This window comes from Colossoma macropomum, unplaced genomic scaffold (genome assembly GCF_904425465.1).
Source record: "Colossoma macropomum unplaced genomic scaffold, Colossoma_macropomum, whole genome shotgun sequence".
NCBI lineage: Eukaryota > Metazoa > Chordata > Actinopteri > Characiformes > Serrasalmidae > Colossoma > Colossoma macropomum.
The window spans coordinates 26,571,663-26,585,563 of NW_023494791.1; the positions used below are offsets into that span (position 1 = coordinate 26,571,663).

A 13,901-nucleotide genomic window follows, 5' to 3' on the forward strand; every position below is an offset into this window, starting at 1 on the left:
GTGGAACGAAGCCTCGTCCACGCTGTGAAAAAGTCCATCCCACTCGAGGCTGACCTTGAGGGACAGATCTGCTTTCAAGCTCTGTAATGACTTCTGACATGGTTTACTCGCCTCCACGCTGTGACAGAAATGTCTGCTGGAGTCGGAGGAGGAAATATCTGAAACAGGGCACCACTAAGGGGAGCCTGAAGCAAAACAGCGAGATTACACTTCAAGAGCAAGTTTTTAAATAAAGGTGCTTGTGTGAGGGGGTAAGGGATATGGGTTAACACAAAACCCCATTACTGCTACAGCCCTTATCCTAACATTCGAATAAAAGCGATATGAACTTTTTGCCGTTTATCAGGAAATATATTAAACTATGTAGAATTTAAATGTAATTCACACAGCTGTTTATTACAGACTCATACCACACACTGGAATCCAGATGAAAAACTTTATCTCGGCTGAAATAACACTAAATACACAACAGATTCACAGTCGCCAAGTTTTAGTGGATCCTGCACCCCACCATGAGACAGCATGATGTACAGATGAAAACACACAAAAACGTGACTACTTTAATGTACGTGAATTGATGTTGACAAGCCAAGTTATTATCCTCTGCACAAGAGCTGATTTAAAAAATAGAACCTGAGGGCAAAAGTTCAAGCACATGAACCTCAAACTGCTTATGGACCTCATTGATCTCATTTAATATACAACAGTTACATCTTTTATATCCACCATAACGGTTTACTTTTATCATTTTGGCCTGTATGCTATTGGTCTACAGTCGCTGACGCTGTATGAATCTAAAAAAAAATTGTATAAGATTTAAAGGGGATTTCAATTTTTCAGAATTTAGCATAACTTAGCATAAATTAATTGTAACCAAAGCTTTTTTGTTTTTGCTTGTAAACAAAGTCACTCAGAGTGTTTTTGTGCAGATGGTGTTTTTGCAAAGAAACTAGCTCTGATTCCACAAGTGTGGTAATAGGAACCAGAGACTGCAATGTATGCAATACATAGCCATTTTATTTACCATTGAAAATGACCAGTGAACCTATATGTTTCTTCTGAGTTTGTATATGTAATGTTGATAACGGTGAAATTGTGGAAAAAAGTGGTAAATTATACTACTATTTGGTAGCACTATATGGTAATAAAATATTTTGCCTCAGAACACCCTGCCTGTACCTCTCCACCATTAATTTATTTTGAAAAATATATATATACGTACAGGTTTTAGACCAAAATTGGTGGGATTCCTTTTTAAGACACTCAGACATTCAATTACAACTTGTCATCCCATGAATGAACTATCAGCAAATGAGGGATGATTTTATTTATAAAAATCCACGTTTGTCATGAACCTCATTAAATGCTTCAGTCTCTTCATGCCTCTATAAAAGCTGAACTGTCAGGGATCAGACAGGGCAATGAATATGAAACTACAGAATGGTAGGGGGGTGCTTCCCAGTGCTTTGGCATGTGATGGACTCAGTGCAAAACATGTTTCCATTTGTGTGGGGTACTAATTGTCATTATCTATTACTGTCATCCATGCCAAGATGATGGCAGTGTAACCCTGCAGTCGCTGATTACACTCCACCACAAACCAGAACAGAAAAATTATCCGTACGCAATTATAAGAAATCCACAGGCAAATTAAGCTGCAGTTAACACCACCAAAACAAATATCAGAAACGTTTGTTCTAAAGTTCAAATGCTCCCAAAGCTTTCAATGGGGAAAATAAAAAGTCTCCATGCAGTTTGCTCCAACATGCATCATTCAGAAAGTCTTTTTCAGACTCTGTGATTTCCTTACACAGTCCATTTCTGTGATTTCTTCTTTTTTTTAAGCTTGAGAATCAAGGCGGAGGATGCATGAGAAATCTATGTAACCCCCCTTGGACACAGACAAACATTCCACCCCGAATCAGATCTTTGCAAAACTTTGAACTCACACACAGAGATCTAACATAAACAGGACTGCACTGCACCAAAGCAATTGTTCCACTGGCAAAGCTATAGTCAAGTCATGAGGGATTCCCAAAGAAAAACATTTCGTGTTGACTTTTCAAGCATTTATAGTGAGCCCAAAAAGGCCAACAGGAAAAATTAACTATTCAATAAAAAAAGGGTGAGAGGGATAGTGGGAAAAAAAGTTTCCCGAATGACAGTGAATTCCCAAGAGGTGAAATAATGCCCCAAGATGACGGCAAAGGAAATTACTTAATAGCCGTAAAGAAGCGAGGAGCAACACTGATATCCTCTGATAGAAAGCATAATGTAGGCGTTTAAATCCTGAGGTCTGACCTCAGCAGATCCCTGATGAATTTGTATTAAAAAAAAATATTCTAATGAATAATAAGGAGGTCATGGAGCAGCGCTGCAATTATTTGAATTTACAGCTTGTATTAGTGCATGGGTGACTTTACATTACTATTGTACATTACATTATCTGTAATTCACTAAATAGGGATGCAAATCTATGATGATAAACACAACAAAAAACAGCATCAATTCACTCAACTGTTATGCACTCATATATATATATACTGTGCAAAGAAAACTATGCATCTCCATTTTTGTCGATTTTTAGTTTTCTACATGATTTCAACACACCAGCTGTCCTTTACATTGTGTACAAATTTCATGCTGCATGGACAAATAGAAATGCTCTAAAGTCACTTGGAATAAAATCTCCAAGAGACTTACTGATCTAAAGAAAATCTACAATGTTTCACTGTCAGAACGAAATGTACCTCTTAAATAGTAACTTTGCAGGAGAGGGCAAAAACATCCATTCATCATGATTTTACACAATATAAAGCACCACTGCTGTGTTCAAATGAAAAAAAGGGGATACATATGTTTTTTTTGGACATCGACGATGTTCTACAAAAAGGGTTCCTGAAACATCTGTAGACAAAAGGCTGAAGTACAAGAAAGAAGCCTTGCTTTAACAAGAAATGTGTACCAAATCATAAACATCAAAAGTGCATGTTTCATGAATTCATTAGTGTTGAGTGTATCAGATTTGGAAAGATCTCATCGTGAGTAGGCTGCTTGTTTCTCATGAGACTCATGTTGTCTTCTAATATCCCAGAACACTTCATGATGCTTAATAGGACCCATAGGTAAACAGTTAGAGCCCCCAAAGCTCTACCAGAGACAGATCCACACAGCCCTTTAATAGCCAAACCTCCTGTCAGTTTCTGTCATTCGGAGGTAAAGAGAAGTGCATAGAGGCACAGTGTTTACAGTATTCTGCTCTGCAATAAATCAGAAGACCACTTCCTCCAGTGAAGTAAACACTTCAATATGTGCACTGGTTTTGAAGAACATTTCACTGGTGCTCTCATGAGAGGAGGTTACATGGTCAGGCATTACACCCGCAGAGCATTTCACTCACACACACACACCACCTTACCCAGAGCAGTGCAGACAAAATGCTTACTTATCTCAGTACTGACAGGAGGAAAATGGGATTTTATTAAACTGGCATTTTATAAGACTGCACTAAATGGCTCATAATTACACCATCACAGAAAACAAATCAATGCAAACATTAGGGTAAATCAAAGGCATTTAAAGAGATATGTGGAATTTTGTGACCAAACTGACTTTTTATGACTTGAGTCTACAAGTCTGAATTAAAAGAATCATAATTAAAATTAATTATTTAATGTATTATTCATGTGTTTAAATACGTAATATTTTATATGTATTTCAAAAATTTTTATTTCTGTATGCCAATGTGCTTTAAAAATTATATATATATATATATAGGCGTGTGTGCGTGTGTGTGTACATATACAAATATATATATGATTTCATTTATATGTATATGCTTATCCAAAAAAAGTCAAAAGTTAGTTAAAGAGTAAAGAGCTAAAGAGTCAAAAGTTTTAGTTTACCGTGTCATAAGGCTGCCATGTGTGTCTGTTTTAACACATTTTTGTGTCGTATCATCATCTATTTTAACACTTTTTCTTATAAATAGAAAGGGCGCGGGGTGTGTTTTAACACATCTGTTTTGAGAGCGCAGCTTTATTGTTTTTCTGCGTCTCTGTGCTTAAACAGTATGAAGGTGAACGAATGCACGAGTTTAGGATAATTTCTGAAAGTTGTCTCCGCAAAGTGAGTCTAACTTTGAGTTCGTGCTGCTGTCTGTCAGTCCGTCTGTCTGTCTGTCTGAGGGAAGCGCTCGTTAGTTCGCTGACATTAAGCTCTAGAAGGAGAGGAGCAGTTAACTCCTGCATGTTCTCCCTGAGGTGCTGTTGTTTCTGATCTCGCCGAGCCTGGCGCCTCCAGAGCAGCTCATGTCTGCCTTATGAAACGCTCTGCCTGACGGTGAAGGGCCGCTTCAATGGAGCCTTTTTAATGCGAGCTTAAAGGGCCGAGGGGGCTTTAAACTGCTCTAATGCAGCGTGACACAATCATCCTTCACTCTCCCGCGTCCTTCATCAACTGTGTCCGAATATCATCAGGCCTATCAGGAGGAAGATGATCTACACGGTGGAAGTTTAGACCTTTAGTCTTTAATACGACTTACATTAGTTTGTAGGCATGTTTAATATTCTAAACAGCCTGTGACAATTAAGACCGTAAAAGACAGAAGGAGTAAAGAGTGATTTTAAATATGTGTATAAAAAGCAGCTAATCCGTAAGACGTTTTCGGCCGCGGTTCCTCCCGGAGAGAAGGCCAAAGAGGAGGCTGATCATGCCGTCTGGTTTCAATCAGGGTTAAGCTAATGAGCGCGGCTCTCTCGCTCTCTCTCGCTCGCTCTCTCTCTCTCTCTGCACACACACGAGCCCTCGGCCTAATTACAACACAAAGTCCTCAAATAAGCTCTCAGACTCGGAGCCCTGGAGCCATCAGCGGAGCGCGCTCCGGTAAAGAGCGCAGTGACGGAGCGAGCCCGACTCCTTCAGAATCGCTTTGACGTCGCCATAGAGACCGAGCCGACCAATCGAAACGAGAGCCGGGGAAAGTCACGTGGGCACAGCGCGGAGCCGATTGGAGGGCGGCGGCGTCAAAAAAACAAAAGGCGAAGTTTCGGGGAAGTTTTATAGGTGGGAGCGGCGCGAGGCCGAGGGGGAGCGGAGCAGAGCGGAGGGGCCACGGAGCAGCAGCGGAGAGGAGCGGCGTGTGTTTCGGAGTTTTATGGCCCCTTTACCGTCCACCATGAGCTCCGTGCAAGGACCACTTCTCCAGGACGGCGGGGAGGAGACGAAGGCCAGCGACAGTAGCGCGGCGAGGGGATGTAAGAGCAAGGCGCTGAGCCTGCCCTTCAGCGTGGAGGCGCTCATATCAGACAGAGGGCACCTCCAGGACTTCATATCCCGCAGCGGAACCCGGTGGGACGAGCCCTGCGCCCGGGGCCGAGGAGCGCCTGCGGCTCTCCCCCTCAGCTCTGTACGCGGAGAGGAAAGCGGCGCTGGAGAGCGGGACAAACCCGGGAAAAAGAGGAGGCGCGGAGGAGCGCGAGGAGAAGACACGAGGAGGCTGGTTTCAGAGCCCTCCGTACACTTCCCCGCCAAGTAAGTGTCAGGAAAAAAAAGAGTGTAAACTCTCTGAGGGGTTCAGTGTGGGGACATGTTTTTAAGTAGAACATTTCTTCATTTATATAAGAGTGAAAGGACAAATTGTTGTAGACAGAGATATTAGGGCTGGATTCAGACAACAGGGGGACACGTTAACTTGTTTTTGTTCCAGTTAATAAGAGGACACTTTAACTTGTTTTATTTTTCCACTAGTACTGCGATGCTTATTGGTGGCTTCATTCTGAATGAACCAAAGTTATTAAATTAAGTAAGCAACTTTTTAGTGGGAATTGAATAAAAAACTCCCTTATCATTCAGGGCCTGGGGCATGAGTGCCCCATTTGACCATAACACACTGTGCCTGAATCACAGCCAATCAGCGCATCTCCGAGCCCCCTTAAGTATTATACAGTCATAAAAAAGGTACATGATTCGTTCATCAAGGTATAAACATGTAGACCTGCCCTCAAAGGTACAACACTAGTTTTGAGGTCCAATTGTGTACCTTAAGTAAGTTTTTCATAGTGGAAAAGAATACATTTGTACCTTTTCATAACCTAATGTTTTAAAACAGAAAAAATAAAATAAAAAGCATGGAGACGAGGCGGGGTGTGTGGAGTCAATATAACTTAGAAAATATAATTTCAATGGATTATGGTACAATTATCTTCAAAGGTACTGAGATGGACCCTTGAGGGTACCACCCCAGTGACACGAGGGGTACTGCCCCAGTGACAGTTTTGTACCTTTTTTCCTGAAAATGTACAACATTAAGGTCCAGCTTTATACATTAAACAAGTCATTCTCAGGAAAAAGCTATTTTTATGTTTGAAACTAGGACAATAAAATAAAAAGGCTGGAGTCGAGGCAGAGTGTGTGGAGTCAATACAGCTTAAACAATATAACTGCAATGGAATCTGGTACAGTTTTCTTCCCTAAATAAACGTACTGAAGACCCCAGCGACCCCAGTGTGACAGTTCAGTACTCTTTGTTCTGAGAGTGCAGGGATTCTTTAAGGAGTAAGAAATGCCTTGTCTCTGTAACCTGTTTTGGCCCGATGGTGCTCTTGCTGATTCGGCCCGTTGCTGTCTCCCTACAGGACACTCCAGTCCGTCTCCGTGCGCGCTCAGGAAGCACAAGAACAACCGCAAGCCGCGGACTCCATTCACCACGGCCCAGCTGCTGGCGCTCGAGCGCAAGTTCCGCCAGAAGCAGTACTTGTCCATCGCGGAGCGCGCGGAGTTCTCCAGCTCGCTCAACCTGACCGAGACGCAGGTCAAGATCTGGTTCCAGAACCGCAGGGCCAAGGCCAAGAGACTGCAGGAGGCCGAGCTGGAGAAGCTCAAGCTGGCGGCCAAGCCCGTGCTGCCGGCGCTCGCGCTCCCCTTCCCGCTGGCGGCGGGAGCGCACGCGGGTTCTCCGGGCCTGTACGGCCACGCGGCGGCCTTCCCGCGGCCCGCACTGCCCCTGCCCGGACTGTTCGGTGGACCTGTGACCTACGGGATGTACTATCTGTCCTAACTGAGCGCATCACTGCGAGACTGCTGTGCTGAATTTGTATTTCCTGTCCAAAAATGGACCAACTTAACTCTCCTAAAGTTACACAGGCCCATAACAAAACGGCGACAGGTTATAATGCAGTGCAGAAAAGCGCTTTCAGGACTCGGTGCAAAGCTGCTCCCTTTAAAAACCATCCAACCTGTTGCTTATAGCGCAACAAGAACAGAGCCTGATATCATCTGTCACATGTGCTGGTAGAAATGATTCAATAAGCCTCATCTCTTAATGTCTGCGGACAAACACGTGCAGAAACTGACCGTGTCAGAGGAAGAGGGTCCGTTTAATCGGACAGTTTAATCTGGTAAACTGCAGCCCTGCATTTAAACAAAACAATTAAGTGAAAAAAACAAATATTGGTGAGCTGATCAGAAAGAGCCTCACTCTAAAAACAGATGTGTTAAAAAAAACAACACTCTCTGTCTTTAACTAGACGCGTTCAGTCGGGGACACATTTTGAGTCACTTTTGACACAGAATGTGTTAAAATATTTCTGCGCCCACTTACGGAAAACACACTTTGTGTTACTTTTAACACAGATTGTGTCAAATCAGAAAACAGTATGACACAAAACGGGTAACACAAGTCAGCATGTTGTTATTTACCACATCACTTTTGAGAGTGTCCATGACCCTCAGCTCGCGCTCATCCGCACTGTTGCTCTTACCAGCGATTCTCAACACCACACTGAGAGAACCATCACACACATTTCTGTGTAAATTTTCTGGTTTTAATTATCTGGTTTTGCAGAAAACAAGTGATGAGAAATCTAAATCCTGAGCCTTGTTTTTTTTTTAATCGAGCTCACATTGGAGACTCTTAACGCTTGATTGGATTTAAGTGACCCCAACCTGATGCTTTCACTGGGTTTGGTTTAGCCTGGACTTCTTTAGGCTCTATGTACCGCGCTATAGTACGATAGACTGTAAAATAACCTCTAGATTTTTTTTATTATTGTAAATAAGCGTATATATTAGCATCCAGCTATTTTCAACCACCTTTGAAATTACGAATAGAATTGCTGATATTTATACATTGTGTTTACATTTATCTTCTGTAAATTATTGTATATATTTGTACATAAAAATTAGAAAAAATAATCTTTTGTATTGAAAAATAAATTTGGAACAAGTGAACTGTGTGTCGTTTTTCTGCAGGCTATTTTTTAGACGCAGCACTATGAACTGTATTTCTTAAACACGTTTAAAAAGCGATGTGTTAAAAAAACAACACATTCTGTCTCTAACCAGGCACATTGAGTTACTTTTGACACAAAATGTGTTGAAATATTTCTATACACACTTACAGATATTCACAATTCGTGTTACTTTTAATACAGAATGTGTTGGATCGAAAACAATATAACACGTGTTAAAACGGGTGAAGCAAGTAAGTGTGTTGTTATTTAACGCATCACTTATAGATTGAAGGGTTTAATCCCTGAACTTGTCTACAATGCTGTTTTTACATTTTAATAATTTAAACTACATTCTTTTGTGTTGTTTAGAGTAAACTTTTAACATACTGCATTACACTGCTAACTAGCGTAAATCTAATTCCTCACAATTCTATTGCAGATCTATTTATTTCTGAGCTGAAAAACAAAATTCATGTAGGTTTAGCATTTTAAATAAATTAATTTCTGCTCAAAATGTAAATGTAAGTTGTTAGTATTCTTCATTAGATATTGAAATATAGTTGTTTAGAATAAACTCAATTTAGATGAAATTTAGATCATGTTTCCATCATTTGAATCTGCTCTGAAAAGCTGCAGAGTCTCATAAAGACAGAATGTGAACTACAGATCAGAAACAGTCATTTATTGCAACACACTTCTGAGCTGTGTGAATTGATGAAGTCTAATTAAACAGTGACAGATAAGGGAGAAATGACATTCTTACAGTTTATATTAAGGCAAAATGAAAAGAGCTAGGAGTTTTGGCACTACAAGAAAAGGATTTGACAAACCTTATCTTCAGCATGTATTGCTGTTATGTGCAAGTTGCTGGTATAAGCAGTAGAGTGCACCACATTAATGTGTTTTTTGGCTAATTTTATTGTAAAAATACTGCCATCACTCTGAGCACACATCATCACATCATATAATATAATGTGCTTAAGTAATAAATAAAAGGTCTGGCCTACTTCTTCTTTCTTCCACCTCTAAAGCCTCTTACTGAGCCCTGGCCAAAGCAAATCGAGGATGGCACTCTGAAAAAAAGCACAACAATTAAAAAAAAGTAAAAAAAAAAAATTACTGCCATTCTTCTATGGTATATAAAGAGAAAGTCTGAGAAATACTCACTTATATGAGTAACGTGGTTTTTGCTGCTCAGGAGGCACAAGCTCCTGCCTCTCTGACTCTTGGGGCAGCGAAACATCCATCGCCTCACTATTTTCTGGTTCTCCATGCTGATTAACTGCACTGCCAGAGACCACCATACAAACTTCCCTCTGCTTAAGAGTCTTTTTCTCTTTTGTTCTGCTGAACCATGAATTAAAAAAAAGGCCAAACTTTTCATTACACAAGCACAATTAAAAATACAAATAGATGCAAAAGTAATGGTGATGCATTTCCAGCACTCGTAGAGTGAATTTAATATTTAAGTGATGTCCTACCTTTTGCTCTTCTTAGTTCTGTCAAATCTGAAGTCTGATGGATAGCTGTGGACTGTGATCAGATGATCTTTCCTCTCTTTGCTGGTCCGGAATTTCAGTCCACATCCCTCGACCAAGCACTGATACTGAAAAGCAATATTACAATAGACAGATTAAGTATACAGTTGTTTTAATAGGAAGCGATTATTTCCATTGTTGGTATGTGGGCAAAATCAGGCTATATTAAAACCTTTTAATCCATCAGGATGCTAAAATACATTGCAAGGCAACAACACAGTTACTATTTTTTCCTACATATAGCATACATCAAGAGATCCTACAGGAAAGAGTGGCAACTAAAGTTTTCCCTGCTCAAAAACACTCAGACTCAACTTACTCACTATCTCCAAAGGGTGGCAGCAAAATCTACACAAATCAGCTGCAGACTATCACGAATGATAAATATTTCCCGCTGTTAACAAAGATAGTTCTGTATTGGGCACTACATGGCATTCACACTAAAAACTGGCTTACTTTAAAAGTGTCCCATGAGCATAATTAGACAGTAAAAGCAATGGGCCACTCACTGTTATGAGTTATTGTCTTTCATTGTAATGATTCTGATTTGAATGTACTGTATCTGTTCTAGCAAACTCCCTTCCTTAAGAAAAAGAGTAAAACAAAGACAGTCCTCTGTTCTGTGCTTTCCTGGAGAGAGGGTCGATAATATTTACATTCTGTAGAGACTGTTACTTCGTACAGCCAGCAACACATAATTCATAACAGAACAAAAGTAGAAACTATTTTTGGTTTGTAATCTGGTTTTACTGTTTGCTAACTTATTAGCCTGGCTGCTCAGGTTAATTAACATTTCTAAATGTAATGTGATTATCAGCTGTGGATAAGAGGCAGCTGTGAGAAGAAAGCAAACTCACCCGAGAATGTCCAGCTTCTATCCAGTACAGCACTTCATGTTAACAATCCATAACAATAGATATTTTTAAGTTTGATATGAGTTTTGATTCTGAGGCTGAGACTTATTTAAAATGTCAATATTTTATGTGTTAAAATGTTCTGATTCTACAGAACGCTGTTCATATAAAAAAGTCAAAACAGTCCTTAAGTAGAAGTTATTCATTTCCAAGGTCAGGAAACAGAAAACATATATTGAACAGGAAATTACACAGATGCCTCTGTATCACATCAAAATGTTCCATATTTAATGTGTCCACCATTTTCTTTCATTACAGCATCCATTCTTTTCAGGAGATTTGCTTTCAGTTTTCACAAGATATCTGCAAGGATATTTTTTCCCATATCACCAGTTCAAGTTCAGTCTTACAAGTTATCTGCTTCTCACAATTCAAATAATCCCGAACACATTCAATGATGTTGAGGTCTGGACTCTGGTGTTGCCAGTCTATTGTCCTGAGAACATCAGATTATTTGGTTAATACGCAAATATTCTTATTTTTGTCTGTTTACTTTTTCTTCTTTTTACTTTCCCATTTAATGTAAAGTTCTTAACAGCTACACATCCTTTCAGACTCATAGCATGGAGCCCACAGTGGAAAGATGGACAGAAACATCTGTGGATTTTTACAGATCTGAAGCAAGAGTGGAGCTTCATTTTCTCCTCTCTCTCAAAGATTAAAGCTTTAAATACTTCATGTTATGGTGAGTTTTGGTGGTTTACCAGGTCTAGCATGGTTGGCAGGAGTCTCATTTTCTCTATAGCCTTATCCATTTATGCCAATTTTGGAAAATCTGTTAATTAATAGCATGTCCTTCATGGCTGTTTTGACTGTAAATTAAATCAATTTTAAATTAAATTTAAAAATGAAATTAAATAAGGCTGTTCTCCGACTTCTGCGCAGTACTGTATATGAAATAGGTCTGGCTCTGATAGATAGATAAATAGATAAATGATCTCAGATAGAACTTTTTCAACACCTGCAGCATCAACCTTCTAACAAAATAAGCCCCAAAAATCACAACCCCTGGAATTTATAATTGACATCAGAAAAAATGACATTAGAAAAAAAAGCCCAGTCAGTGTAATATTCTGACACTGAATTATAAGGACATACTGACCTTAATAGAGTATTTTTTAATACTGTATTATAATCCAGTGTCAGAATGTTGTAATGTTAAACACTGAGTACCTGAGCTGATAATATTTCAGCTGTGCAAATGCAACCACTGCAGTTATGCTCTTACTTTAATCACTACATGAATGCAAATATTTATATTACCATGCACTGTTTCTCTGCCATGACCTGAAAGAGGGAATCATGCCATTCCAGGATGTGTATGTCCAGTAGATGGTTTGATGGAAAAGAGCGCTTGCAGTTGGAACATACATGACGATGGAGTGAATTGTAGTGGTGCTCATATCCCTCAAGAGTGTCAAATAACTGCTTACAGCCTGCAATGTGACACCTGAACTCTGAAACACTGCAAGAAAGTTACAGAAAGATGAATGTGGTGACAAGAAAACAATACAGACTGAGCCTGTCTACAGCACACAGGCTTTTTAAAGTCAACCTAAAATCAAAACTGACCTTTTTGAGTTAGTTCACATCCCTGGTCAGATTAAGGACAATTCATTATACCGTACCATTTTAAAAAAAGATATGTTTAGTGACTTTTGCTCACATCCAAAGTGTCTTCTAATTTTTGTTACATCACTGTGCATCAGCAGGCAGGAAATGTTAACCAGTAATATCACGTTTTGTCATGATTACAATAATTAATGCTTTACTGCATGGTGTTGCCCTATGGCAACAATTGCTTTCTTTTAACTGTTTAACTGATTACAATAAACACCTTTTTGTATTTCTTTAGGAAACAGAAAACATCACATTGTATTTTTTATGTGATTATATGCCTTCCTGTTGCAGTCTGTACATCTGTTTAATCACACAAATATCACAGGTTGAGGTCAAAATTTTAATACACAACTACTTCAAGAAAAAAAATCAAAATACAAGTGGGGAATTTAATTTTTTCATGAATGAAACCAATTTGGACACCATGGGTTATATATATAAAGATAAAATATAATTGTTGCCATATGGCAACAGCTTACAGGAATGACACTGCACACTGCTGAACAAAATAGGAGTAAATAGTATGGAGCTCAGCCTTAGCAAAAAACATGAACATATGTTTTCATGTGTACTGCATAACTGTAGTAAAGAGTTAAACAAGTGTACACTGATTTAACTGTGTAAATGTCCACTCATGCAGAAAATAACTCATAAATCACCATGACAACACTGGCACGATCATAACGGTTGTAACGGTTGACGCAGTGAACAGGTGAACTATATGTGCAGTCAGTAACACTCACTTAGGCGCCTGGGTCTCATCCGCAAGAGCTGTTACGAGATCCTGCAGGTATAAATGCCGGTGCACATCGCCATCCTGTCGGGGAAAACCAGACTTAGTGCAGCCAGCTGAGGGGACAGCAAGCTAACTCCTCTCATCACACTTTTCAATCAGACTCGATTAACGCTAACAACCTGGTGATGCGCTGATCACTCAAAACAAGCTACTGTGAAGGAATATCAGGAACATAAAGACATCTGGGATTTTGGGGGTATTGCTGTCAAGCCTATGGTACAGTGAACCATCCAGTAAAACGCTGAGAAAGATACATACTTCAAAAAACCCATCATCTTTGTCTAATCGGATTGTGTGAGGTGTGAATCTGAAGGGTGAGGTGTTCTCCTCTGCTCCTTCTCCTCCACTGACAGACTGGATCTCCGCACTCTTCTCGAGGACCGGTATTGTATGAATATCGATTTTTGTTGCATCGCAGCCGTTTAAAAGCTGAACCAGACTGGACTGTAACATACCGCTGAACCGTTCCAAACACAGCCCGTCTTCACACACACACGCACGGCTGACTTCCCGAAACGTCACTGAAACGTCATTGCAGCTGATTGGTCACTTTGCGGAGTCTCCCAGGTCCTAATGACCCCGAACAGCGCAGCTCCGAACTACAGACACCAGATGTCAGTATTTCGATTTTTTTAACACATTTTGCAAGCACATACTCTGAATAACTGACAAATAAATAAATAAATAAATATTTTGTTATATTTCTATATTCTATATTATTGTAACAGCAATATAGGTGTATTAAAAAAAGAATAAAAATATATAAAAACCTATATAGGAGCCTGAAAGAAATTGTTTTTTG

At 39.7% G+C, this 13,901-nt stretch overlaps 2 protein-coding genes across 3 annotated transcripts; one reads left to right on the top strand and one right to left on the bottom strand.

Moving 5' to 3' along the window:
* Positions 1-5,091: 5,091 nt before the first annotated feature.
* Positions 5,092-8,348, top strand: msx3 (muscle segment homeobox 3). Its single transcript, XM_036573480.1, is given in 3 exon segments — positions 5,092-5,311; positions 5,313-5,532; positions 6,636-8,348. Coding segments are annotated over 3 exon segments (798 nt in total). The 5' UTR covers positions 5,092-5,155; the 3' UTR covers positions 7,058-8,348.
* Positions 8,349-9,129: 781 nt separating this feature from the next.
* znf511 (zinc finger protein 511) lies at positions 9,130-13,606 on the bottom strand. 2 transcript variants are annotated; one of them, XM_036574679.1, is made up of 6 exons: positions 13,358-13,606; positions 13,047-13,120; positions 11,947-12,148; positions 9,713-9,837; positions 9,399-9,575; positions 9,130-9,304 (listed from the first exon to the last, which is right to left on the bottom strand). In XM_036574679.1, exons 1-6 carry the CDS (start codon positions 13,550-13,552, stop codon positions 9,235-9,237), a joined length of 843 nt encoding a protein of 280 aa, XP_036430572.1. In that variant the 5' UTR covers positions 13,553-13,606; the 3' UTR covers positions 9,130-9,234. The 2 variants fall into 2 exon arrangements, with proteins under 2 accessions (XP_036430572.1, XP_036430570.1); XM_036574677.1 differs by having other exon boundaries at positions 9,399-9,578.
* Positions 13,607-13,901: the final 295 nt, after the last annotated feature.

Coding starts and splice junctions, on each gene's coding strand:
- znf511 (XM_036574677.1), bottom strand. CDS start 13,552: ATGTTACAGTCCAGTCTGGTTCAGCTTTTAAACGGCTGCGATGCAACA. Junction 9,838..11,946: donor TGGCAGAGAAACAGTGCATG/GTAATATAAATA, acceptor ATTGCTTTTCAG/TATCAGTGCTTGGTCGAGGG. Junction 9,579..9,712: donor AGAACTAAGAAGAGCAAAAG/GTAGGACATCAC, acceptor TTCATGGTTCAG/CAGAACAAAAGAGAAAAAGA.